The 27,922-nt window shown below is 40.1% G+C and overlaps 3 protein-coding genes and 1 long non-coding RNA gene across 9 annotated transcripts; 1 reads left to right on the forward strand and 3 right to left on the reverse strand.

Moving 5' to 3' along the window:
* Window positions 1-4,851: 4,851 nt before the first annotated feature.
* Window positions 4,852-6,331, reverse strand: hoxc4a (homeobox C4a). Its single transcript, NM_001104878.2, is given in 2 exon segments — window positions 4,852-5,369; window positions 5,886-6,331. Coding segments are annotated over 2 exon segments (786 nt in total). The 5' UTR covers window positions 6,319-6,331; the 3' UTR covers window positions 4,852-5,016.
* A 7,202-nt stretch (window positions 6,332-13,533) lies between these two features.
* Window positions 13,534-27,290, forward strand: LOC105354371 (uncharacterized). 3 transcript variants are annotated; one of them, XR_002290536.3, is made up of 4 exons: window positions 13,534-13,663; window positions 20,123-20,187; window positions 21,131-21,226; window positions 21,475-27,290. It is a non-coding gene; the product is annotated as an uncharacterized LOC105354371 (long non-coding RNA). The 3 variants fall into 3 exon arrangements; XR_013657512.1 differs by lacking the exon at window positions 13,534-13,663 and having other exon boundaries at window positions 20,071-20,187; window positions 21,475-24,828; window positions 26,613-27,290; XR_013657511.1 differs by lacking the exon at window positions 13,534-13,663 and having other exon boundaries at window positions 20,071-20,187.
* Window positions 14,224-17,379, reverse strand: hoxc5a (homeobox C5a). Its single transcript, XM_004070714.5, has 2 exons — window positions 16,217-17,379; window positions 14,224-15,161 (listed from the first exon to the last, which is right to left on the reverse strand). The coding sequence occupies exons 1-2, from the start codon at window positions 16,692-16,694 to the stop codon at window positions 14,953-14,955; spliced, it is 687 nt and encodes a 228-aa protein (XP_004070762.1). The 5' UTR covers window positions 16,695-17,379; the 3' UTR covers window positions 14,224-14,952.
* On the reverse strand, window positions 17,529-24,309 carry hoxc6a (homeobox C6a). Of its 4 annotated transcripts, none has more exons than XM_078950605.1 (3): window positions 24,174-24,309; window positions 19,064-19,226; window positions 17,529-18,662 (listed from the first exon to the last, which is right to left on the reverse strand). In XM_078950605.1, the coding sequence occupies exons 1-3, from the start codon at window positions 24,213-24,215 to the stop codon at window positions 18,355-18,357; spliced, it is 513 nt and encodes a 170-aa protein (XP_078806731.1). In that variant the 5' UTR covers window positions 24,216-24,309; the 3' UTR covers window positions 17,529-18,354. The 4 variants fall into 4 exon arrangements, with proteins under 4 accessions (XP_078806731.1, XP_078806730.1, XP_004070515.1 ...); XM_078950604.1 differs by having other exon boundaries at window positions 17,529-18,665; XM_004070467.5 differs by lacking the exon at window positions 24,174-24,309 and having other exon boundaries at window positions 19,064-21,132.
* Window positions 27,291-27,922: the final 632 nt, after the last annotated feature.

Genomic DNA, 27,922 nt, shown 5'->3' on the forward strand with positions numbered 1-27,922 from the left:
GCCTGCACAGTTTAAGTTTGGTGGATAATAATAAAACGTACCAAACTTAGTTCTTAGTTCACCAAACTGTAACAGTGCCGTTTCGTGCTTAATAATAAAACAGACCAAACTTGTTTTTATGCATCAAACTGTAACAGCGCCGTTTAGTGCGTAATAATAAAACATTACTTATGCTTGAATTGTAAAATAAACTCTCTTTGAATGAGGCATGTTTCACTTTGCTTAAGACAATCTTATGTTACATTTATGAACTGAATTTATATAATCACAACCTTTTATGATACATCAGTGAAGAACAATATGGGATTATTTTGGACAGTTATTTTAACCAAAAAAAACGGGTGTTTTTAAAAAGCGTCACTATTTTGTTGGAAAGTTTGTAAACGTGGATTATAGTTCCATTTTTGCAACACAGACTTCTTCTTTTCATAAAATGACCTGAAATGTGTGCACCTAAGCAATGCTTTGTGATGCGTGGAAAGTAAAAGTGCAAGAATCATATCGTGGTTTCTCATTTCAGCAGATAACCATCCGGCATGTTTAGCGCTATTTTATTAAGACTGAGATGAGGACGGGGTGACCTGAACTATGAATCACATTCTTTGTGTGCATAATTGTGTGCAAAAAGTCTGAAAAATAATTTTGAGACTGCTGCATGCAGCAGAGAGGCAACAAGTCTCCATACCGAGGGAATCATCCTCCGACTGTAAATCAGATTGTTTCGCCCATACATAATCGGAGATCTATAGTCTCGGGATTTCATATTGAGAACACCTCTGCTGATGAAAAGTGAATAACATAACCATAAGTCAGGTTCTAATGAGTGCCCTGTCTTCTGCAGACACTCTCCACCAAGCAAAGTGTCTGCAGTTTCTCCGATTTTACAAATAAATATTTCTCTTCTCTGATAAGTAAAGTTCTGCCTTCAAATTAAGGTTTAGGCGTTGATTCTCAAGATGCAGATAGTAAATTTTTCCATCATCTTATATTTGTAGTGAGCTTTAATAAATGGAACTGTGGCGCACACGCCGAAGAACTGGAGTCGGGGTTTCTTCTTTGCGTGGACGGACAGGAAGGAGATTTACAGGTTTATGACACCATTGGTCCACGTGAGGCATAACTCCCCATCCCTGGAAAATAGCAGCGTGACCCCTGTTTCAACTCCCAACCTTTATGCAAGTGCGATGACCAATTCTGAAACACTTTTACGCACAACATCGCGGTAAAACCAACGCTTTCATTAGAGTGGACAAATATGCAGCTGCTTAACCTGGTTTGCAGACACTGGTAATTCTGGTATATGACATTCACAACTGATGAAATCTAATTGGTTCTTGTGTGAAACATTTCTTAGGTTATTTGAGTCAGGTTTTTCTTCTTTTTTACTTTTTCCGGGAGATGGGCTTCACCTCAGGTGCTCCATAAATCACAGTGGATCCTGCAGCTGCAGTGTGGGCTCAAAACTCTGACTCAAGAGTTTGAAAGCAAGAGAAAAAAGCCATTGCAGGAATGTAGGCACATAAGTTGAACGCACAAAAATGCCCTCCTGCCATCTGTCCTTCAAAATAAAATGGATATATCAGATTTTTTTCCATGATTCGTCCATCATGTAAAGCCTCAAAGTGTACCCTCCTAAAGGAAAAAAATAGCACATCTTATTCTTAAATTAGATATGTTATACTCATAATGTATAAAAAGCTACTGTTTAAATAGAAAAAAGTGGAAACACTTTGCTGACTTTTGACAAAATCTGATTTGTGTCTGAAAAAAGTGCACTTTTATCTACAGCACGCTGTTAAATATTACATTCCTGTTACTATCACCCATTAAAGAAGCAATAACAACAACAATCATTAAACCAAAAGTTGAAAAAAAAGAGTCAAACTTCTATCTAATAACTGTTTCTGTACTCAAACGTCACATTTCAAAAGCTGCAACAACAGTTTTGCTGCTCTGTAACTTGAGCTTTACTCTGCATAGCAGTGACAGGAGTTTGGCTTTCACTGTCAGCTGCTTATCTTCGAAAGCTTGCATGGTCCATCATCGCCAAAAGAAGAAATGTGGAAGTCGAGGAATGTAAGTGAGTAAACAAACTAAAAGCTGCAAAAAAACTGAAACTTTTTTCAATATTATGCGGATTAACGGGAATGGTTTAAATTAAAACTAAATTGCAAAATATGCGCAGGCCACCTATCTACATACCATTTGCATAAGTCTTATGAAATGTGTTATTGAAAAGTGAGCAAAAAAAAAAGGTTATGCTGTTGTCCAGCGAACCACTAAAACAAAGTGCCCCATTTCTGTCAAAAAACAGCTATAATTGGCAGCTGAAGGTAATCTGGGACCAGTTAGTCTCCTAAATAGAGTCACATGATCTGACAAAGTGCAACTATTTTTACCATGCCATTTTAGTAGACCTCGGGAACTGCAACCAATCACTGAGACAAGAAGGGCTTTTATTTTGTTTCTAATTTTGGACCAAAAAATAATGAATAATTAATATAGGAAAATATAGACTAACTTGACCGGAGTAAAAGTTGGCGCAAGTGTCCTGAAAAAAGAAAAAAGTTTGGAAATCCCTCTGATGCAGATCAGGTCAACTCGAAGACAGTGAATGTTTGAGAGTCCTGCTGAGGAGGGCTGTCTGAGAGTTTAACTCTTGTCTGATGGCACCCTGTTAAACAAAAGGAGCAACACATTGAGTGATGCCCCACCACAGGCCCCACTGTTGGAGAAATGGAGAAAAATCCACAAAGAAAGCAGAGGCCAAGGGGGACCAGCGAGGGCGCACACAGAAGGTACACGAATAGAGAGTGAGTCAGGTCACAGGGTTGGAGAGGTCGGCCATCCAGACTGAAATGAACCTAATGGGACAGAAAATGTGTCCTCGAGGTGAACTCGGCCTTCTCCCATTTCGCCCCCAAACTTCAATGAACTACCTTTTCAGCTGCGCGACATGGAGGCGACAGTCCCTAGAAAGGGGGCTAAAGGGATGCTGCGACTGTGGCGAGCACATTAATTTTTCCAATCTGTCCAGCAACATAAAGGCTTCTGGATTCATTTTTCAGCCCCGTCTAACCACCATTATGGTGTCTTTCCAAAGCTGCGTCCCAAGAGCAGGTTTCAAAGTGAAGCGTCCAGCTAAAACGGTTCTCTAAAGTCCAGTTTCAAGCGGACATTTAAAGAGAATGAGAAAGGAATTAGCTTGGTGCACAATATTTGATAACATCAGAACTGACCGTCATCCAGGTCGTCTTCCAGAATCTAATACAAAGGTCTGTGCTGAAAGATTGATGATGGAAAATACCTCTCTTCTTTGTGTTCCTTTGCCTCCCACTAAGCGAGGCATTTTATTCGTCCTATTCATGTCACACTTTCAATAATCTATCAAATTCTTGCGCGTCTTTGAGTTGAAGTCATGTTTCAACTCCATCTGTCCAAAAAAAAAAGGTGTGAAGACAGGGATAAAAAATAAGACATTTCTGTTCAAGCTTTGTCTTTTTGTTTCAGTCCTACAGGGTTACAGAAGATAGCAGTCCTGTTGTGTTTTGGTCCTCCTGCCCAAAGAAAGGCGCACTACAGATTGCTGCTGGAGAGGTTTTTTTTCAGCTTTCTACATTCTCTTGAGCTGCTGCGTACCATGGAGGCAAACTGCACACTGGGGAGTCAGCAAGCATTCGGGCGAAGTGTTTATACAACCTCAAGTCAGAGACTGAGCACACATGAAAGCACCAGTATACTCCTCCTCATGGCCATGACGCTGTTGCAACGCCTGTGAACAAATTTAACTACATTACTGTCCTCACTGTGATAGTTAACGAACACCACATGATGCATTACATAGACTTTATTATTCATTTCTTTTTTTCCCTTTTTTTTCCTTTTTTTTTTGTGGTCACATTTAGAAAAACCCAGTCTTGTTGCGGTGTGAAAAATAGAAAAAGCAGGGCACCTCTGCTGTATTACCAATTAAATGAGTGCATTTTTAACATTCTATAAAACCTAAGAAATTACACTTTCTAATTTAATCTCGTGCATCTTTGAATCTTTGATCTGAAGTAATATCCGAGGCAGTGCAAAAGGGGAACTGGAGGGCCTCGATGTTTCATGCACTTCAGGTTGCTGTGATGCTCCGTGCTGGCGACCTTTTCCGTCAGATTTCAGGGATGACTTCAGAGCTTTATGAGCGAGTCGTTCACACACAAATTCTCTTTTACACAGATGTTGTCAGGACAAATTCCCATTTTTAAGGACGAGTTTGAAAAAAAAGAAAAAAATATGGGACTAATAATTGCGCTAATCTGAAAACATCACTTAAAAACGTTTAATATACCCATCTGTACAGTTTTACAAAAAGCCTCCAAGTTATCTTTCCTCAAATAAACTCCGACAAAACGTGTTTAAAACTAGTAGACACTCACTGTTTTATTGACCAATATGATTAGCACAAATACACTAAAGTCCGTTTATTGCATTTCACAATAATCCGCTTTTGACGGTCTAAACACAACATCAACACCACGAAAAACTAAACTGAAGACCAAAACCTGTATCTGAAATACACGAGGTAATTCACACATTTTTACCTTATCCTAAACAGACAAGTTCAAGATCAATGGTGTGTTCCAGCTTTTTTTTAATACCAAAAATAACTATCATTATAGTGTATCCTTCCAGTGTTGCGTGAAATAAATAGATTGTGCATTTTACATTGGGCAGCAGGGCAAAACAATGGCCCACAATAACAATTTGATAAAATGTCTTTTTTTTTTTTTTACTGTTTTTCCACCTTCATTCAAAACGTTTTTAATAAAAAAAACATCATAATTGAACTTCAAATAAATTAAACCCTGTGTCACGTAAAAATAATTCATCGGTATTCGCAGTAATCCATGCCATATAACATGCATTTTATATAACTTTGGACTTAAAGGAAACCGCACAAGATAGCTACGAAAACAAAATGTAGAATTGTCCTATAAATAAGCAGTTCTTTGTCTACCCTCGATCTTGCTTTTATAACCTGGTAATATCCTCGCCATGCTGTGCTCCACTGAGTTCGTCGGGCCCACTGTTAGTGGCCGAGGCAGCGGCCACTCCGCCGGCTGCTGAGCTTGTGTTGGACCCGGAGGAGGACGACCTCACTTTGGTGTTCGGGAGCCTGTGGTCCTTTTTCCATTTCATCCTGCGGTTCTGAAACCAGATTTTAATCTGTCGCTCGGAGAGCACCAGGGTGTGCGCAATCTCGATGCGCCTCCGCCGTGTTAAATATCGGTTATAGTGGAATTCCTTCTCCAATTCTAAGACTTGCTGGCGGGTATATGCTGTCCTAGACCGCTTTGGCTCCGTCCCATTGTAACCGGAGTTCACTGGAGAAAGGAGAAGTGGAGAGAAAGGGAAACAGAGAAAGGAGGAAAGGAGGGGTAAACAAGAATGGCCTCAACTGAAATATGGCTGGAAAGATTTATTGGACATGAATGTTTAGCTCTTTTGAGAAATGTAAAAAGGAAGTGAAAGAACTTTTGTGCGTAACGAGAGGATACTAACATCCAACTATGATCTAAATTATTAATGCAAGATTACAAAGCTCAATTATTCTCCTTTTTTTATTCGTCCCCCCCCCCCTCTCACTGCCGCGCAATACATAACAGCAGAAGCCACATGGTGATACGGCTGCCCTGAGTATACCTCGGCTATAAAATTTATGGTGGGTGTAATTACCAATGCCGAGTCGTAAATCCGCCTCAATTGTGCCATTTCAAAGGCTTCCCTGCTATCGGAGCAGGGGCTGGCAACGAGATGGGAGTCAGAGCGACTGATAAAGGGAGGGAAAGGAAGACAGGAGCACGAGGAGTGCAGGGAACATAAACACACAAGTTGCCTACCAGTGCTGACGTGAATTTTCTTCATCCATGGGTACACCACCGGCTGCTTGGAGGATGCTGTGCTGTTTGGATGCTCCGGGGTAGCTTGGTTGCAGGCGGAGGCAGCGGCCGGTGGGGTGGCAGGGGACATGGACAACTGTGGCGTTTCACATGAGGCAGGTTGCCCTTTTCCTGCCAGCAGGTGCGCAGAATGGGGTATTCCATGTCCCCTTGGCGTGTCAGGCTCGGGGATGCTTGCACAGTTATACTGGCGCTCCTGGTAGCTCGCCCGCGGAGGATATAACTCCTGGTGGTGATGCTGGTAGCCAGTGTCCCTCGCGCGGCTGTAATATTCTGGACTATCGGGAATGTAGTTATTTTGCGAATATTCCTCGCATGGAGGAAATTTCGGATCAATGTAGTTAGACTCCATCAAATACGAGCTCATGATCATTAATTTCTGGAGTGGAAAATAATTTTTCTAGCTTTGTCGTTTTTCTGCTTCATAAAGCCCTCCTACTTGCGAGCAGCCCTGTAAAGTTACTTTAACCACGTGACCCAATGGCCCAATAGCAGAGAAAGAGGTAGTTCCCGGATAAGGAACCAGAGGTATTTAGCATACCTACAGTCGCCATTGTGGGCAAAAATCTCTGTCTCTCTCCCTCTCTCCCTCTCTCTCCTCCTGTGTTTCTCCTTTTCCCCCATCACCCCCTCTCTTTTCCTCCCTTTCTCTGGTTGTGTTACCACAGCAATTGATCTTGGGGACAAACTAGTTGCTGCTGACCAAGGAAAAAAATATAAAACAGGCAAAATCTACCAGTTCCAATTATTCAAAGGGACAATGGCTTGACAAGGATAGGGCACCGCCAAAGAGAACCAATCGTTGTGTTAGTGTGAAGGCCAGAGAGGTTGTTTTAATATATGAAGCCACTCCTTTAGCAGCACCTTAGCTAATGTGAAAAGGATAAGGGCTCATTAATACACATGTGCAAATATGTGGATTTGCATAGTTAATGTGTTCTCCCATAACCCTTCAAGCCCCATTGTTTAAAACTGGAGATAAAAAATACAAAAATGTTTTCTTTGTTATGTTGAATTAAAGTGGACAGGATGACATAAAAAAATCCACAATTATGTAAAATTGTTACCTGTTTCAGGTGCTTTCACTTTCAGTTTTATATTTTGCATGTTGCAATAATAATTAGTGCAGAAAATAACAAATATCTGACTGATTTAAAGTAAATGTCATATACTTATGCAGCGCTTTACTATTTTTGTAGAAGGCCCAAAGCTCTTTACAGTCACACACACACTGATGACAGCTGCTGCCAAACACCGGTACCAACCTATAACCACCAGGAGCAATGTGGGGTGCAGTGTCTTGCTAAAGGACACTTGGATATACAGGTAAGGTGAACCTGCTATGTTCCAATCAGAGGTCAACTGCTATACCTCTGTGTTACGGCTGTTCCAGTGGAAAGTAGACATATTCACAGTGTTTCACTTGCTGAAGCCAGTTTGTTTACAATATAAACAATCTAACCAAGATTTTTGTGGTTTGCTTGAAGAAAAAAGCAGAACCAAAATTCTTTCAATTGAATTTCATTAATCTTTGTTCATCTAAAGCACAAACCATTAAGAGAAACAATCAAAATGAAAAGTTGCAGTGAGGACACTCATCCACTGTGCAGCCAATAACGCCATTAAAATTAGTCAGAACCATGACCTGCTGACTCACTGCAAACATTAGTATCAAAGTTTTTGTAGTTTCAGGCCTGAAACTACAAAAAAGGCCTTGGACTTTAAAGACTTATTCTCATAAAAACAAAGAAAAAAAAAACAGGTCTTAGTGATTAAAGGGCTCTGTCTCTTTCAGCACAGCTAAATCCACTTTTGTAAGCTTTAGAGGAAACAAGCATCTATCTGGGTAAAGATTGCTGTATACAGTCAACAGGAGACACTGAATAGCAACTGCAAGCCAAATTCTCTGAAAGGAAATGCAGAGGAAGATTTGTAAACAAGCCATCAATACTCTGAGTACACAAAAAGAACTTGTTTCTGCACACGTGTGTTTACATCATCCTTTGAAATGTGTTTCAAACATGGCCTCCACACATGAGAAAAAAATGTTAACATTCAAATAAGCAGCTGTTGGCTAGCCTGTCTTCTTTAATTCAATTTAAGTCAATTGAATTTTGTATATATAGTCCAATATTACAACAGTAGTCTCAATGGGCTTTATATCGTTAATTGTATAATAAATGTAAAAATCATAAATAGCACGAATTCATAGAATTCAAAAGATAATGGCTAAACTAAACTAAACAGACTAAGCTAAACTGGGGATCCCCCTTAGAACCTCATTCTCAGTAAGAAAAAAACTCCTAAAAACAGAGGGAAAGAGGAAACCTCTGGAAACCATTGTAAACTCATTTTGTCTGGATATAGAAACTTGTCACATAAGTTTGACCCCCTTATCAGACATAGAGGGGACAGCCAAATTCATGGACACAGAGACCAACAGGCAAAATTATTATTATTATTATTATTATTATTATCATTATTATTATTTCCTTATTATTAATATTATTGTTGTTGTTGTTGTTATTTAAGAGGCAATAAGGCACTTAGCTCAATATTTTGGTCTACAGCACACTGCAGCCGAAGTGTTTATTCTCACAGCTATAATTACATAACAAGGTTAAAAACACACTGTGCAACTGCATATCATATTTCTGGCTGCACTTGTTTGTAAAGAATGCAGCACGACATTTCTATTATCCCTGGCGAGGATGTTAGAGGCGTTTTATAGAGCAATAAAAGCCGTAAATCAGTCACTTTTAAACGACCCCTGGTTCCTAACGTGTTTTACAGGCTCTGACACAGTAGTAGCCGCGAACCGCACACATTTCTTTAGCCTCTCTGGCCTACAAACACAATCCAAGGGGTTATCTGCAATGTGAAAGCGTTTGCAGGGGAAAGAGATAGCACTGCTGGTGCCTGGGTGTGAGCTGCACGCATCGTTACTGATGCTTGTATGCAGAGGAAGGAGGGGACGAAGGAAAACAGCTAGAGGCGAGTGAGGAGGGGCTGATGAAGAACAATCAGAGCCATCCTTTGTTGGCGTGGTATTTCAGTTCCCCATGTATTCCTGTAGAGACGTATTTGCGAATGCTTGTACTCCACACAAATTCGGTTCTACAGGGTACATATAGGCAACTAAAGATCTGGATTTGACTCTGAAAGGTGATCCTTCATGCAAAAATCACAAGATTCGCGTTTAAACCCAAACTGATAGTTTTTAAAATATATTTGTTTATGTTATGAGGCAGAAGTAGGCTGAAAGCTTGCATATTTTTTTCTTTATACATATGCAAACACAGAGGGAAGAGGGTGTCTTTTCTCTACATTCACCCTCTGCCTTTGAGGTATCTTCTGTATGAATATTCAGCTACAAACACGGCGGATACAAAAGGGATGCGTGACAGCGCAGATGAAAAATAAGTTTCTTTTGTTCCCAAGCATTTCTCCTGACTGCCATTACCATACTGACCGCGCCGTAACCTTTTTTCCTGCCACTCTGGAAGCTAATGAGAAAAGCCTCGGATGAAAAATGTAATATCGGACATGCAACCTGTTTGGAAGTTATTAAAGCCAGCAAACATGCTCAGATTGTGAATCGATGGAATTGATAAGAGTAGAGATGCACAGGGGTCCTCAAAAACATCTTTATCCATGTATTTCTCTGCCCACATTCTGTATATCAGCTTGATGGATTTGTTTTATTGAGTTTGGACGAACCAACACCGTGGTGAAAAAGCTTCTAAACAAAGAAAACCAACTAATAAGCAAAACATGGAATAGGTGAAAAAACAAAAATTGCCATCTCTTTGGTTTTTGTGTTCTGATCTATATACATGCAGTTTGTTGTGCTCAGTCGTTGTGATAGCTCTGCATGCACATCACATACTCCCCTTTCGCCCCATGCGCTCTGGCGAACGCATTTTAATATTAGTTAGACAGCCTGACCCGCGTTTCACCCCTCGCGTTTGACTGGTTCCAATAGTTCACTGCCAAGGATTATTGATGGAGAGACAGCAATGAATTCTTTTCCCCACAAATGGCTTTCAGATCGTGCACCTAGTTCAATAACTAGTTATAATGTAGAAGTACAAAAAATGAGAGCCGCAGGCGGACTAATTCGATTTTTCATTTGCACCCGCGCCCCACCCCCCACCCGAAAAAAAAAACAGCTGTTTGAGGGTGTTCACACATGTAAACAAAATAAATCGGTTCCAAACATCTTTATAGGATTCGTTTCCCCCCTTTTTTGGTAACTTTTGGTCGGACTCTTGATGTGCGCGCAGAAGGAGCAGCAATATTCCGCCCCCTGATAAAAATGGTAACGATGCGCTTTTAATCAAACCCTTTAACCTAATAGCCTTTTCGCGTTTACCCTCCCCAGGTGTAATAAAGCTGGATGGTCCAGTTAAAATAAAAAATAAAAAAAGTTTTTAATGAAGTGTGCAGACAGACTGGAGACTCGTAGGGTTTGAATGCTCTCTGGAAGCTGCAGTTAGGGGAGCAGAGGTTTTAAAAACTGCATTCGCCACATAAACCACTGACTGTGTTTTAGTGCAGAGCTGTGGGGGGGCTCTGAGCTGATAAATACAACTAACCTGGACCACAAGAAGGTTTTAATTACTTTTCTGTTAACGACTGCGCAGACGTTTCAAGCAGCATGACAGTCTGGTTTTATAAGATCTTTTTTTTTCTTCACAAATTATGCAAATTGTACAAACATCATGAATTCTCACAGACATCTGCTTCACTTAAGATAAATAAATTCACCATTCAGCTTCAAATATAATCAGAAAAATGCAGAATGAGAAGTGTAACTTAATATAGATGAATCCAAGGCCGCGTTCAATTCAACAGAAAAAAAGGAAATAGATGTTTTGACTAGGACTGATTTAAAAAAAAGTTTATTATAAGTGAAAACATCTGCATTCAAGTAATTAATCTTGAATTTATTTACTATTTACTATATTTAAATCTTTTGCATGTAGATAATTAAATTATAAAATTACTCTGGAATAATTTTGTAGCGAAATTGCTTGAGGTGCATTAAATTGAGTTTTTGTTCGGTGTAAAATTGCTCTAATAACCTATCAATTTAGATCAAATGAATTTAAAGTTAACCATAAAAGGAAATATTATTGTTGGGGGTATTGTAAACCCTTTTTACGCCAATGGTAAAAAATAAAAAAGAGAATAAAAGATAGCCTTCTGAGTGGAAGGTATGATTTTAAAATTATTATTTCTGCCACCAGCAATAATGGGAAGTTCGGGAGGCGCGCGGCTGTTGCAGAACTTAAATGCGCAGCAGTCATTTGGGTCAATTAAATCAAGTAAAATGACTTTTCCATTTTTTAACCTAAATATAAACAAGACCAAAAGAAAAGTCAGAATTTCTTAGCTTTTCAGTAAACTGACGATAGGACCTATTTAATTCCCGCGTTATAAAGAAATGAGTTCTATTTGTGTTCAGATAAAAATGCCCTGAAACTGAATGTGTTTGGACCCAAACAAAGGGGAACTATGTGTTCACCCGGAAATGACCCTTGCGGACTGAATGATTAGGGTGTCAGCTTCTCAGGTCAGAGAAAGGAACAGAAAAAGAACGAAGAACGTGGCAGTGAAAACGGAAGTTTACACTGTTTCATTTTTAGGCCGAAACCGCAGCGTCCCTGTCTAACCGTGATTACTGGGTGAATTGAATTGTGAATTAAACTTGGAATAAAGGTCACGGCATTTATGAATCTGATAACAGTAGAGGAAATTTTTAAACCCACGCAGGTATTTATTGTTTACGCAAAGCAATATTTTTCTTCCTATCCTGCAGGAAAAGCAGTCTAACGACCATAGACAAATATTTGCATCTAAAATGACGAAGACATATTTAAAAACGGGAAAAACAAACATTTTGCAGGTCTGAAAATCAGAAGAGGCTGTGACAAGAACACGTTGCCGACCCGCACATGGAGCGCGTCACACAGTGCCCCCTATTGAAAGTAGTTATTTGATCATCACACCTTACAAAAGCACTGCACACACAGAACTATCAACAAGCCAATAAACAGATAACTTTAGAGCAGATTTACTTTACCAATAACCATTACATTTGCTGTAAATGGAACATCTCGCTTGATTGGCTGCTTATCACAATCAGAAAATGAATGTCTACAACAACATCCCCTGGTCTGCTGAGCTAAAGCTCATACAGGAAAAAAGATCTAATATTACACTTTTTAACTCCCCACCTTGATTAGAACTGTTCTACGAACTGTTTGCTAATTAAAAAATCAGAGCAGAGAAAAAAAAATACGAAGGTTCAAAGCTCAATCCGTTTCAGCCTAAAACTGATCAATCCACCAGCAACTAATTGTTTAATAAGGGGACTAGGTTAAGCGTGCGGAGTGTGTGTGTGTGTGGGGGGGGGGGGCACTTTTCGTTCACACAAACAAACAGGATGCACATTTGTTTGTTCATGGCAACAAGCGTTAAATTAGGACCGTTTTTGCGCACAGATTTTTCCTCTAAATCAGGTTGAAAAGGAGCTTGCGCAATTGTACTAAAATGTTAACATCCATGTAAATGTCCTGGGGGAGTCCACTTAATAATCACGGTATTTCTATTGCAGTAAATATAAATTCACTGGTTGAGAGATTAATTTAAAGTAAACATATTATTTACGTTCGGCCTGCTTGAAATTTCAAAAACTTTACTTGCAACACAAATAGGAAAAGAAATTAAATATTTCATCAAACTGGGACTGCACCAGTGCGCGTGTGTGTGGGTTTGTCTTGTAAGTGTGTGTTGGGGACACAATAAGGTGGGAGAGGGTGGGGTGGATGGTGACTCAGGGTGCCAGATGATTTTTGATTGTTGTTACCCCCTTTACCGTTTTCTTACATCATCGTTCCTTCGTAAGTATTTTCCCGCTGACAGGACTAAGGCAAACTGTTGAATATAAACGCACCTTTGCAGGATTCCACTTTTTTTCCGCTTTAAAAAATGCTTAAAGATTTTTTTTTTCCTATTTCTTCTTATATTAAAATGTGATAAATAGCCAGAAGATAACATTAAACAACAACCAGAACATTAAATATAATCCACATTTGTCGTTTCCATAACATGCAGCTGTTCGTCAAACAAGTGTTTACAAATTAAATAAAGATCAAATTAACAGCAGAAAATAGTCTTACGTTCATAGACGCGTCTATTATGTACCATGCTTACATGAACCAAAATATGATTTTTTTTTTCCAATTTAGCAAACGGAGGCCAGAGTTAAAGTTAAAATCAACTTACAGCAGCAGCTCGCATGCAGGTCTCTGTACCGCTTTACTCCACAGCCCGCTGAAAGGTACTGCAGCCTCGCTACCACAAAGCCCTTTCTTCCTCCGATGAGGGGAAGCCAGCAGCTGCGATTCCGGACAGTTAAGATTATATATGATGTGTATATATCGAAGGTTTGTCAGCTCTTCCAGGCCATAAAACCCACTTAAATGACACCACGTGCTCCCCATGCACCATTCACAGGCCCTGCTTGGGGCAATTGGCATATGTAACCTTGTAAACTTTAAAATACCCATAAAAGAAAGACGCACAAAAAGGGACTGAAAACATCCTCCACATGTAGGTCAGGCCTAGCAGAGCGCAAAGAAAGTGGACGCGGTGCTGACCGCTTCACATAACCATCAAGGAAGCTCAGTAGGAAGCTATCAGTTTGAGAGGTGAGTCTTTTTTCTTTTCCTTAAGTAGTGCTAGAGAGAAGAATTACCTCATAACCTTGGGCTATTCTGCTGCATATGTACTTCTGGAAAAGTTACTGTTGAATTGAGACACCCAGCAAATTCTTTTATGCCCGTTTGACAGCACCGCTCTAGATACAGAGGATTACAGTTAGGCCATATAACTTAGTGTCCATATGGCCTTTACAGTGACCAAGCGTGAGTCTGTACACACAGGAAACCAACGTTTTGCGTCCATGTGTGTTGTTATTACAGGATTGTGGGTCCCTTCCTTCCCTGGCAAAACAGGAAGCGCAGTGTGCCTGCGGAGTAATGGAAAAAGGGGCAATAAAGTTTTATGGGGGGGCTTTAAACTTCTCAGCGCGTTTGTCTGCCACTGAAATTCTGGGTGCTCAGAGACTAACAAACAGACAAAATCAGAAGTATTCTGTGTTTTTTTAAGACCAAGAAGAAGGATAATACTACTGTTTTATGTAATTCCAACTTCATGACATGAGTGTGTAAACAAGGGGAACAGACGTGGGCACACTGACACTGAAATGTCCTCATTTTGAATAACTTTATTAATGACAGTCAACAAACAGGCTATCTTTCAGTGATTTTTGAGGCCTTGTGTTTAGCAGGCACCGTCAGGAGAGAAACGACTTCATTGCACGTTACAATATTTTAACATACAGTCAATACAGTTTACAGAATGATTCACTTCCACGAGGAATGACAGACACAGACGGAGAATCCACTTACAGGCACACTGGTCAGTCCACACACATTCCACAACATCCAAGCATGATAAAATAACAGGATCTTAACCCTTTCAGGACAGCACGACTTTCTTTTTCCTTTATTTGATTCACTGAACTCTAAACATAAACTGGCAGAGTTGGAAATGACTTCATTCCTCGCACAGTGACCTCTTATCTTAACCATAAGCGGATTATTAATATTGTGCATCTTGTGAGTGCAGTGCAGAGCCAAGCCTCTCGGGGACGAGCTCCCCTCAACCTCCTGTTCCTTACACGCAGTAAAGTGGGGTTATCATCGCATGGGCAGCAAATTAATTTAGAAATGTAAACCGATTGATCAAAGTGAATGATATTCAATACATTAGGTCCCAAACTGCAGCAAGTGACACATAATTGGTGATGAAGCACACAGAGCGGTGTCATGATGTCATTGCTCCTTGCGGTTCATCTGAAGGTCAGGCGGCACTCCTGCGCTCCGCGTGCGCTCTGCAGAGTGGGGTGCTGCGTGCGTGCTCCCCGCGAGCATCTCTACTCCTTCACTTTGAGCTTTGAGTCCTTCTTCCACTTCATCCGTCTGTTCTGGAACCAGATTTTGATCTGCCTCTCGTTTAGACACAGAGTGTGGGCGATCTCTATGCGCCTGCGGCGGCTCAGGTACCGGTTGAAGTGAAACTCTTTCTCCAGTTCGAGAGTCTGGTACCGGGTGTAACTGGTCCTGGACCGCTTACCCTCCGATTCTGAAGTAGCATTAAAAGGAGTTAGCTTTCAGCTACATTACAGAGTTTAGACAAAAAGTCCAAAAATAAAAAAGTAGGTTGAACATGCATAAACCTCACGACGAAAAATATAAAATGTGTGGTCTACCTTTTCAGTCCATATTTACTGAAAACTTTTTTTAACATGATATTAACTCCCAATTTAGTCCCTCAAATATTTCATTTTATTGTATTGTATTTTTAGGCTTTTGGAAACGTAAGTTTACAAAAAGAATTGTGATGTCACGCAAAAATAATTTAGCCATAATGACGTCTTAGTATATTTTAGCTACATAAGAAAATGGGAAACTGTATAGAAAGTTTATTTGTGCATCCCAGTGAGGAAGAGGGGAAAAAAGAAACAAATGGGTTTTAATTTTACAAAGTAATAGAGGCATCTTCAATTGAGATCAAAAGGCTTGTGTTTACCACAAGAAAGTAATTTAATCATCTTTTGTTTGCGTGTTACAGAGTTTTTTTATTACTATTAATTTATCTAATTATTACGTTGTTCCAAATGTGGTCAATGCTCCACTTTGTAGCATAAAAAATAGCCCTTGGGTTTAAGACGTGAAAGTGGTTGCCTATTCAAATCTTTTAGAGGTGAAAAGTTCATCAGTGGGTCAGGGCATCGCTGTTTTGCAGAGTTCAATTTGAGGCTAAAGCCTCATACACCGTTCTGATGTAAAAAATAAAAAAACTGAAATCTTCAAAAAAAAAAGGTTAAAATTAAATAAACCAAAAAGTGCAACATGAGAATTTTGTTTTTGACATACTTTCCCCACAATTCCGTTCTTTTATCCAATTATACCACAGTAAATCACACCGCAGATCACCTCGTCACCGTAACAGAGCAGGTTTACGAGCAATGGATGCCTTTGTCATAAAATTTATGACCTCTAGTTTTTATTATTTCCTTCTTTAGGCCTATAAAACTCGAGAGGGACACTAGAATGAGCAAAGAGAAGTGGTGTTTCGTTAAGAGTGAATAAGGGGAAGCATTTTAGTCGCACTATTAGGAATGAGACAAACTTTACCGTGGCTCATGTGCAGTTTTGTCATCCATGGATAAATCTGCGGCCGCTGCTCACTTTCCTGAAGCTGGTTCAAACTTGTGTTTCGTTTCACTGACTGCGTGTTATCCGCGTTTCTGTCACTCTCTTGGTTCTTGCTGCCGCTGGATTTTGCGGTCCTGTCCGGGTTTCCAACTGCCCCTAGTCCCAGCAGCGTTCGGTCGCCGTAGTTTAGCCCGCTTGCGTCCACGGAAGAGCTACTGGAGACCATGGTTATCTGTGTTCCTGACAGCAAAGGAGTATCCGTTTGGCCACGCAGGCTGGCTCTCATCTCATCCCGTTGCACAGAGGTCGTGGGGACGGGACAGGAGTAAATTCCGTTAACATTTACGCCCTCATACTGGCTGGACCTGTGCCCAGATAGATCGAAGCTATACATTTTGTTGAGAGAAGTTGTCTCGCTTGTTTGCCCTAGACCAGAGGCGTCAACACGTGAGCTCATTTTCAACCACCAGCGACACTTTCTTTTCAAACTACATAGGCTGCGGGATGTGGGTTGCGGTTATTTCCCTAATTTTGTAGGTCATTGCTTTTCTTTGTGGCGCCTTGTGGAAAATTCACAGCTGTCGGACCAACAAAATATATATATATAATCCCGGATTTATAGGTGGAGTGAGCTTTGTTATCTTTTTTTTTTTTTTTTGCATTCTTGATCCGGCTTGCGCTGCCCAAATATGGAGTATTTGTATGTGATCACGTGCACGTGTTGGCCAGTCATAAATTGGCTTGATGCTCAATGGGGATATTGATGAATAGGAGAAACGTGTCCGGTAAACTTTGAGCTGTTAGTTGTTAGGGGCCAGGCAGGGTTCTTTGGCGCAAATAGGGCAGGACAGTTAGACAAGAGCGTCATCTGCTGTCTGGAATGGAGCAGGACGGGCACAGCCCTGCGTTACTGACGCACCTTCTACAACAACAATAATAATAATAATAATAATAATAATAATAATAATAATAATAATAATAATAATAATAATAATAATAAAAGTTATAACCAGTAGTTGTAGTATTTGACTATGTATTAAGTGGGAACTCTTGGAATTGTCTAATGTTACAAAGTGTAAAAAACCTCCCCAACTTAAATCAAATAAATCGTATTTTTAGACTTATTTTATTTATTTATCCACCAAAACATTGAACATTGTTGCTCCAAAATTGTCAAAAATATTAAGAAGTTGCGTTGCCATTACGCGCAGAATTTACGCATGTATCACAAAATTATTTGTGAAATCTGCGCTCTCGCGCGCAATTCAGCGAAAAACACATGACAAGAAGGGAAGTTTGACAAAGATTTTATTTCATGATACACAACTATGACAAAACACAAATGTATAACTCTCAAACAAAAGTGAAGAATTGCAAGTGTACAAATGTTTCTCACAATAAAAGCTTAGGTGTCAATTATTATTAGTTTTATTTTAAAAAAAGGGAGGTGATAGGCGCTATTTTCATTTACGCAACGCCTAACAAATCGGGTAAGTGTGCGGATAGGTGGTGACTTACACATTACAATGTTGCATTTCTTATATACAGGCATTTCAGTTGTGATTGTGTGAGGACTGGACACGATCCGTGCAACTTCATTGTTTTCAAAACAGGGCACTTCTCTTCGGAGATTCAAGTACTGGTCAACACTCAAAAAGTGTCCGCCTGCTCTTTTCCTTAATGCCGTGGAATGTGCATGTACTATAATGAGCTAAGTTAAGCCAACACTATATTTAGTGAGGTGATCAAAGAGTTCACAGTGATGAATGTGGTGTGGGAGGTAAATACACAGATTTCCAGGGACGGAAACTGAAAACAGAACACTATGGTAGGAATGAGAAACTGCAATAATAATAATATTAATAATAATAAGAACTATACACATATATATAGATATATAAAAGCTCAATGTTCCAAATGTCACAAGGACAAAACTGTAGATTATTTGGATATGTGGCTCCACACTCATGTGGTCAACAAGAGATAAAGAGCAGCGGGGAAGCCATCATGCAGTGAAGTCGCACTCAAGTCCATACATTTTTAGGTAGTTTTTTTAGGTAGTTATGTTGGATTGAAACGGTCAGTGGGTGATTCCCCGCTTTTCCATTTATTGTGAACTATTCTTTCTTCTTGTCATCCTCCTTCCCTTCTTCCGTTGCGCCACTGCGCTCGTTCTCCTGCGAGGCTCCTGTCTGTTCACTTCCAGTCACCGTGGAGGTCAGGTTGCTCTCCTTCTTCCATTTCATGCGGCGGTTCTGAAACCAGATTTTGATCTGCCGCTCCGTTAAGCAAAGCGCGTTGGCGATCTCGATGCGTCTGCGCCTGGTCAGGTAGCGGTTGAAGTGGAACTCCTTCTCCAGCTCTAGTGTTTGGTAACGAGAGTATATTTGACGTCCTCTGCGCCTGTCTGTCCCGTAGCCCACTCCTGCTGAAATACAAAGTAAAGGTACTCATTGAGTCGCGCCTCACAGGACACCTCTGCCTGCGGTCTATTATTCCACTTTGAAGTGGCTGGTCACATTGTTAAATCTGGAAGTGCAATAAAATTATTTGACCTGTCTGACAAAAGCACATAATCTCTAAGGACATCTTGGCTTTAATATGCAAAGGTATCCTAACACACTGTTTGTCTGTCTCATGTTACCGAATACGGCCAGTATATCATTCTTAAAATGAAACTGTTTGTTTGCACATGTTAAGGCCCATCTACAAGTCGAGGGGATACAGTAATGTTTTATGGGGCCATAAAAAGTAACTTACTCTCTTGGCAAGACATATCGTAAAACTGGCCTATTTCGTTAATTTATTTGTCGTAGTAAAACTCACCGCTGTGTGAGTTCATTCGCTGCATCCACGGGTAGATCGGGATGTTACTTTTCTGCTCCTGAGTTCCTGCTCTTCCTTGATCCAGACTGTATTCTTGAGCAATGTGGCTTTGTGTGTTGAGTCCCATGTTAGTTTGCCTGCAGCTGGGCAGCACCTCCTTGTCCTGAAGAAACACGTTTGATCCATACTCATACTGTGCCCTGCTGGAGCCGAACACCACATTATCTTGAGGGGAGTAGAAAGGTGCATATATCCGATTCTGGGTCACAGCTGCGCCGTACGACGAAAAATGTCTCACTGTGTCATAGGTGGTGGAGTTTAAGGGGACGTTAGGCAGGACATCTTGGCCACCGGATAAATGGCACGAAAGCGACGGGTTTGCAAAATAAGAATTCATGCCTTGCTTTGGAAACCCTCTCTCCAACTCTCCCCACTTCTTTATCGGTCTCTTTTCAATCTCCTTCCCTGTAAATCTCCCTATCGCCCGTGTCAACCAACTCCACCTTTCTCCAGGATCTTCTGTTTTTCCTCGACTTTCTGCCTTCCTAAGTGGACTTGAGCTACTTTGACGATTGAATATTATTAATTTCCAATCTTCGGTTAAGACGCGCAAACCCGAGTGTTATAGCCGAGGCTTGGCTCGGTGAGAGACAATATGACAGTGTCAGCTGACCCTTCTCAGCCAATTGAGGCGCAGGAGTTGAGGCGAAACTGTAGCTTTTAGCTCACAGCTTGAACATTAGTGCTAAATGCCGATAAACACAACGTGGATTTGGAGAGGCGCACCGTCCAGCTAAACGCAATGGGAAGTTTGGACTTCAAGTTTAGAAGCATTTGTTTTAGAGGAAGACACGGAGCTGTTAACCATGTTCAGTGGGGAGGGGGGAGCAGGAAATCTGCGTGGAAACCCAGTAAATCACGTTTTTCTCCAAGTCCAACGCACAAAAAATAAAAATGACATGTTTGAATCAAATAATTTTACACAAAACAGTCCTTTTAGTGTGACAGGGAATTCTGACGTGTGTTTGTGTCCTGCACTCATTGCTGTTTTCACAACAGTTACACGCTTGGTGCCCTTCAGGAGGACTGGATGAATATTGGAAGAGTTTATCTCAGCCATATCAGTGAGTTTCCAACAAACTGTTAATGTGTCCTTTGTGTATGATTTATCTGTCAAGTGAGCACAGCTTTTTGGGGGCAGGGGGGGGGGGTTAAGAATGCGTTTATAGTCTCTTTTCTGCGAGGGCAATAAAACAAGTAACGTTCCACAGCTCACCAAGAGCTATCTCTGCAGCGGAGCAGCTCAAGGCTATCATCCGGACGCACAGATGAAAGCGCAGGGCAGCATTTGAGGGCAATCAAGAGACAGACGCAACAACTGCTTCACGTTTGATTTTTTTTCATGTCTTTAATAATATTCTTAAGTGCTTTAGTGCAAAGGAGTAAAAAAATTGGCCAAAAGTCATTGTGGTTCACATTGAGTGCATGCTCCAAAACCGTTGAAAATTCAGGCCGGTCTTCTGTTGTAGGATCAAACACAATGCTGCATAACCCCACCATAATGTTTGTCTTTTTGTGTTGTTCTGATCTCACTTCGAAATTCCTCTGACACTCAAACAGGAAACACAAACCGATAATTATCTCTGAAGCTAATTGCGGGGTTGGAACTAACTTTGGAGGCGTATTGAAAAACTGGCAAAAGTTCATACTGGCGCAGCACTGAAATTTGTAATTCTTGTGATTTATTTATTTTTATCATCCGACAGGCCGCACAATTTATTTATTTAACTGAAGTGTTATTATTTTTCTTATGACAAAGGAGACAGCGTTTTTATCTTAATAGCTTCTCATTGCCCCAATTCAAAGGCTTTTAAAGTGAATGAAAAATTAAACCGCACATATATGCGCTGGAAACGACAATTCACATTATCTCGTTTCGTATTGCAACACACCATAATAGATGCCAATAAAATAATCGATACAGATATTGGAAATGTCTGCCGAAACGCTGTTGTGCTGCAGCAGCCAATTGGTTAAACGCATTGATTTTTTTTTCTTTTTTTTCAGTACTACGAAGTGGTCCAGCCTAAACATGCAACTCTGTTTTGGTCAGTTGCTTGGAATCCTGAATACCGTTAAAGACAAAAGAACAAAGAGGAGGAAGTAAGTGGTGCAATAAAAGTTTCCTTTTACCTATTGGTGACCGCCTGTGACATCCGCACCATGATTCCGAGCAAATACGCACCAGATTGAAGCCTGCGTTAAGCAGAAAATCAGTGCTTAAATTCTAGTTTGCTGTCAAATATATTTTAAATACATCAATATATATAAAATTGTTTATGGATGTATAAAACAAATAATACAATCAAAAGTGTGAAAACTGAAAGCAAATATGTGTGTTTTGTTTTCAGGCTCGTTTCTCTCTCAAACACACACACGCACGAAAACCCGCTCGTCCTCAAAGTGGAGGCTGTAAATAAAAGCTGAACAGTGAAGCCAATGTGTGGACTGGAATGCAGCAGAGGCTGTGTCCGTGTGCAGCATCAGAAAGGTCATTCTTTCCCCAGAGTTTTAGTGTTTTATGGCGGCCCGTGAGGCAAATAACATGCACACAGCTTTGGATGCACAAAGGGATGGAGCCGTTTGCCTCACGTTTGACGATTCTGCTTTTTTGTAGAGAAGGGGGAGTGGAACAGAGCTCCTTTACTAAAATAGGAAAATATTCGTTGGAACAACATTTTTTTAAATCTACAAGTTATCGATTTTACTCATTATGACAATGGTGTTTTAATAGATATATTTTTTTATTTATTGTTCGTATTTTATTTGCCAAATTTTAAGTGTCAGTATAGTGTAACGCTAAGTAGTCATAAATATTATTTATACTATATATACAATATACAATTATTATTTCCACTTTTTAAATCCTTCTTTTCTTTTTGCAAAAATTAACATGTCGCCCTGCATGTGTTTATGCTTTAATTAGTTCCAGTGCTGAAGGCCTAACCTGCAACGAGGCCCGTCTGTACGTCTGTGAACCTGTTAGTCCTCTTTAGATGAAGACAGCCCTCGTTGTCTGACGCCACAACATAACTCAGTGTTTGCATGAAACCTTTAAAAATTCCTGCATTATCAGCCATGATTAAAAACACACAAAAGAGGCAAAGTCTGGTGTATTTTCCTCTCCCGCGCTTCTAATGAGGAGTAATTCACATACTAACAATGTAAAGCTCTTCTAGAAGCACTTCACCATCGCTGGCTAGTCCAATTAATGTCCGGAAGTGTTCGACTTCATGCTCGTTAAGCACTCAGGAAGCTGCTGCCCAATGAGCACATGTTGATCCGCACGTCATAAATTATGACCATTAGTTTGGGGAAAATTTTTGTCCTGTCGGGGTTTGTAAGTGAGTTTCTAAATGTGGTGACGCAGACAGCTTCACGACTTTCATGGAGTTTGATGTCAGCTTAACTCTGCTTTTTAAAATCCTAAAGAGCTCAACAATGGCCCGCGATTTTCCCTTCTTAATCTTAAAAGGAGATTTACCTAACAAGTCGTTTATTAATGGACTTTCCTCTCTGTTTCTCTCTGCTGGCTAAATAAACGTGCTGCAGCAGCAACGTTTCATAAGGGAAAAGCAAATAGGTTGGAAGGGCTTTCACAAAAAGAGGCTTTGCCATACTTCTTAATAAAAGATAAAACAAAGCTGCCACAAGAGCTAAAAAGCATTCCGCTTCACTAAGCGGAATTTTCTTTCTGGAATGAAAATAACAGAACACCGTGGGCCTTACTGGTAATTCCTAAAATGAAACAACTTTAAATGGACCGAAAGTGCTGCTCTCTGTCGCCCCCATACACACACACACACACACACAGAGGGAGAAAGAGAAACACACACCCCATTTCCTGTTTCAATGTTAAATCAATGGCAAAAAAGGTTCAAGTATGAACATTTTCACTTGTTTGTGCAATTAAATTTTTGTATTTTAACATCTCAAACATAGTCTTGGAAGAGGAATTTCGGTTTCTTGCCTTTTTATTTTTTTAAAATAATTTGCATATTTATTTATTTATTCAAATGGTAAAAGTCAGTCTTAAAATTAAAGCAATTATTGCAATGACAATAATAATAACAATAATTATCAAAATAATAAAGGCTCAATGTAATCCTGCTAGTCTCATTGTGCCTGATTTCTTACAAAACGGTCGCGTTGTTTTACATTTCCAATAAAAAACAATATTTTTGGAAAATAACTGATGTTCCTGATTATGTTGAAGAAAATCTCTCTCTGTATTTTTCCTTTAAGAGTGTAAATTTTTACCTTTTCCCTTATCACTGGTAATGTAATAAGCAACACAAATAATTGTTTTTACTTGGAGAAATGAATTTAGAATGTTTAAAAAGAGAGAAAATACAAATTAACAAAAATAGAGCAAAACAAATCACAAATTCCCAAAAACCTCCTGGGCATCAGCTCGCTGCAGTTTATCAGCCGGGTCAGCTGAAATCCGCAGTGAACCTCCGGCGACAACCAGCCAGCCATAAACAACAAAGCTCAGCACCCGCCCACCTTCACGTGAACCTGTCTGATCGCTAGGGGGCACTGTTAAGGCCATCTCTGTGCCTTAAAAATACAAACCAATAATATGTCTGTTATTTTGACTAAAAATGTGCATGTATAAATAAATATCTGTCATAAAAATGATGCAGCTCACATTGTCTGCACTTTTGCTGACACGCAAGAACATAACAGTCAACAAAGCCAGCGCACAGAAGAGCTACGTCAGCCAGCACTGACTGTAATTCGTCACTGCCTGGTCACAAGGGCCTATGAGTGATGAGAAAGTTCACGATTAGAGTGCAGTTTACTACAACAGATTAGCACAGCTCTTGTGAAATGTTTTCCCCACGATGCCAGCCGCACGCAGGTGCTCCAAACAATGAGGAACCATGACAACCGCTCCCAGCATCAGCATATCTATATACAGGCTACAGGTTAGGTCAGCCCCACGGAATAAACTTCCTTAAACATTCTCTACGCCATGCACGCTCAAGATCAACGCCAGCAACAAAAGTGCGTCAAGAAGTTGTGAGAGAAGATTGGATCCTACCTGAGCTGCCTCTGGTGCTCCAGGCAGCAGCTGAGGGGTCATAATGGCAGCAGAGTTTTATCAACATAGCGCGCGTCTCTTGCTTCTTTTCACTCATGTTGGAGGGCATCTACTAGAATCGGACTTTCTGTCTGCTGTGGAAAGACTTTTCTGTCGGGATCGCCTGCTGTTCTCCAAGTCGCACCGTTTAATTGCGTTCAGAGGGGGAGAATGAGGCTGGCTGCGGCTGTAGAGGCGGTAACTGTCCGGAAGATCCATCTGTCAGGAAGTCTCAGATCGGCGCTGCATCGAATCCGGTCATGAAGCAAAGTGGCTTTGGAACATTTTTAACCACCACAAAAGAGGAAAAAGGCGTTTCTACTCTGCGGCTTAGTCTGCTGCTGATTCAAGGGAAGGAGCAGGGAATAGACAACAGCATAAAGTTCATGTTCACAGAGCGTGCGCCACGTGGCTCGCCGCAGCCAATCGTAGGAAGGATTCAGTCGTAAACTTTTATTACTCAGCTGTAAATTTCTCTCCTTTAACAACCAGGAATGTTTGCACCCATCTTTTGATTCCGCTTTTTCCTCTTAAGAAAAAACTAACAACGACCGCACCACAACAAGATGCGACAAAATCCTCGGTGTTACACAAAACGTGGAGTCTGCCAGACAAGGTGTGCACCATGACGTAGCCAAAGCAGCGACTGTAGACAAATAAGTCTAAGTCAATAACTGACAAATACGTTTGAGTCAATAATTGACAGTTAGGTCCACCCAATTTTTTCATTCAACTATGAAAACCCTCAATTGATTATTGTCTTGATTTTCCAAGCGTCGACAACCTGCGCGTCATACCCTGCATCAACGAAATGCTCCACATGCAGGAGAGGTGGTGGAGCTCTAACACATCTTTACACAGATCAAAAAGGAAAGAAAATAAAGCTATATAGAATAGAAAGTCTGTAAAAGATTCACTTTAACTGAAACATTTTTAGAGACTTTTTTTTAAAAAAGAGGTCAATATAAATAGGTTCCTGCGTCATCAGCGGTGTCTGGATGAGTATGAAACCCTGGTGCATTTTCCACTCATATGGTAAAAACAATTGCAAGCATATAATGTAATGCTAAAAGCATTAGTTTCATGGTATCCAAGATATAGACAACACATGCTTTATCCAAACCCACCAGGCAGATTGTACGCAGTCTGGCTCTTTTTTTAAGGAATTATTTTGTTGATGTGGCGAAATATAATTTTAAAGCAAGTATTAAGAATGCAATAATAACAAAAAAGAAACATAACTGTCAAACACTAGAAATGCGGGGAATCCTCGCAGGCCGTTTTTCCCGCAAACAGCAGAGCCACAAGGAGACAAAAGACGCAGAGCCATGTGACCCATGTCTTTACACCCCAATAAAGTTTACTGCAGGTACACTAAACTTTATTGGTAATGTTAACTCACTAGTAAAAGTATATACACACTCACAACCGAGAGGGATTTCTCCAAGCGGTGAGATGGATCTATGTGCAGGTTTAGACTAGCTGGGATTTTTTTTTTTTTTTTTTTTTTATGAATAACGCGGAAAGACATTAGAAATTAGACAACAAAAGGGAGAAAAAACCTGTAGGTTTTCAGATACACAAGTGTCTCTATTTGCTCAGTATTAAGTTTTAGGACAAAGAAAAAGCTAAAAATTGGGTTTCAGGTAAGTCGGGGATTTTACAATGTGATCACATCCTGTTCCTCACGTTTTCTTTCGTGAGGCTAAACCGGCTCTTTAAGATTTTTTTGAAATTTACAACAAAAAAAGAAACCTCTGTTTTTGATTAGTCTGTTTTTCATTTTCTAAACCTTTTTTTCATTTGTTACCTATACACTTTAAATGCTGGTCCAATTTAAAGTAAAACACCGAATTTGTTTTGCGTAAATTGACTCAGTGTAAATGTCTGTCTATGAAAGAAATTAAACATTTCTTTTGAATTTAAGATTTCATTTTAAATTTAAAAAAAGGTTTGTTTCTATGTAGTTATTAAGAATATATATATAAACACACATCTATATTTATAAGGTGTAATAACATTGTGCAGCACTAACCGTGTCTCGTCATTTGCATTCACAGCGTTAGCTGCACACACTGTATTCAAAAATGTCAACTGAGCGGACGAAGTTTGACCACAGTTATTTCATTTTTGTACGGCAGTAAGGGTAAAAAAAAATTTAATTTGTGCAAAGTATGAAAAATAACTAATAACTATGAAAGTTGTGCGTTGCCTCTAAGTGTTATACTGTTGGCACTTTAAGAAAAACTGGGTTGACTTTGATTTTTTTAACATAACATCTTCATTCTGATTGGCTTTGATTACCTTTGCCTTAAAGTGGAAAGGGTGAATTGCTGAACTCAGCATATTTGAGCTGTGTTTGTTGTTATGTGTCCTGATCACATCTTCTGTGTCATCCAGATCATCTTACGAGCACGGTGAGGACGACACAGCGCTCAGGAGATTCCTACATGCACTTGGCCTCCTGTCCCTCCTCATTTCTGCACCCCGACGCATCTTTGGGTTTATCTGGACCCAAAACCCTCCGCGGCGAACAAAAATGCAGTCCCTCCTAATGCTTTGCCTTTATTTAGTCTGATTATTAAGGCAACACCCTGGATGTTTGCTTGTCTCATCGGAAAGTGATATAACTCATCCCGAGATTCATTAATGAATGCTTGACTTTCTCCCAAAAGAGAGGGTGTTTCTTATTAAAAGGATGAATCAAATATGACTTAGGCTGTGAAAAGTGGGCATGCTGCGAGAGGGACTCACAGCTTTCCCCAAAATGTTAAATTAATACAACTCTACGTGTATACTTTCTTTTTTAAGTTGGTAACTAAATGAGTTTACTCAAGAGGCTTTAAATGCGTGCGCGTTTCTCTGCCCTTCTGGGCTGAGAGATGCGCAAACAGCACGTGTTAATGAAAGCGCCTCTGCATGTTTTGCCATTTTATAATTAAACTGTTTTAATTGGGATAATTTTTTTTATCTTGAAGTGCACATGTGCGCTTTGCAGGATATTCATGTGAATATGCACATTTCAAACGTGTTGTACGTGTGTGATGGGTGATCAATAAAGAGCAGAAATTAACGTGAGCCATCTTGTTTATTTGTGATTTTACATCAACAACGGTGGAGGGGAGGGGGCGGGGGCACACAGTTCCGTCTTTCACAGGAGAAACAACAGGAAACGAGCATATTGTTAACATCAATATAGAACAAGACTTACATAAAGATTATATTCAGTGCAAAACAACTACGCTATATCACCAACACATTAAAGTAAATTGACCTCACTTTAAAGACGTTGTAATTGTAGCAGGTACGCAATAAGTGTGCGTCATAGGCAGTTTTAGTTGTTGGGGAAATATAGCTTGCAATCACGTCGGAGCGATGCCGCACTTGTGCGGAAGGTAAACTCCGCAAAGGCAAAGCTCTGAGATTAGGTAGTGCCGTGGTAAAATCTCTCAATTGTTCGCTTGGCTTTCAGCTACTTGTCCTCCCAAGACTCCAAAAAATTGTCTTCAACAAGTGTTTATTGTATACTGGGTAAAAGCTACATACACATAACTTAATCATAAAAGATTGATATAGAACACTAAAAAATGTTTTAAACCATATGAAATCTCTATATTCAGAAATCTCTATTGCAATTTCCCCAGGTTTAGGTAGCATCAAAGGATTTCAAACTGTTGCGTTTCCCTGGTAATCCTAGAAAAAAATTCTGA

The sequence above is a fragment of the Oryzias latipes genome, chromosome 7, assembly GCF_053564925.1.
Source record: "Oryzias latipes strain Hd-rR chromosome 7, Olatipes_Hd-rR_3.1".
Lineage (NCBI taxonomy): Eukaryota > Metazoa > Chordata > Actinopteri > Beloniformes > Adrianichthyidae > Oryzias > Oryzias latipes.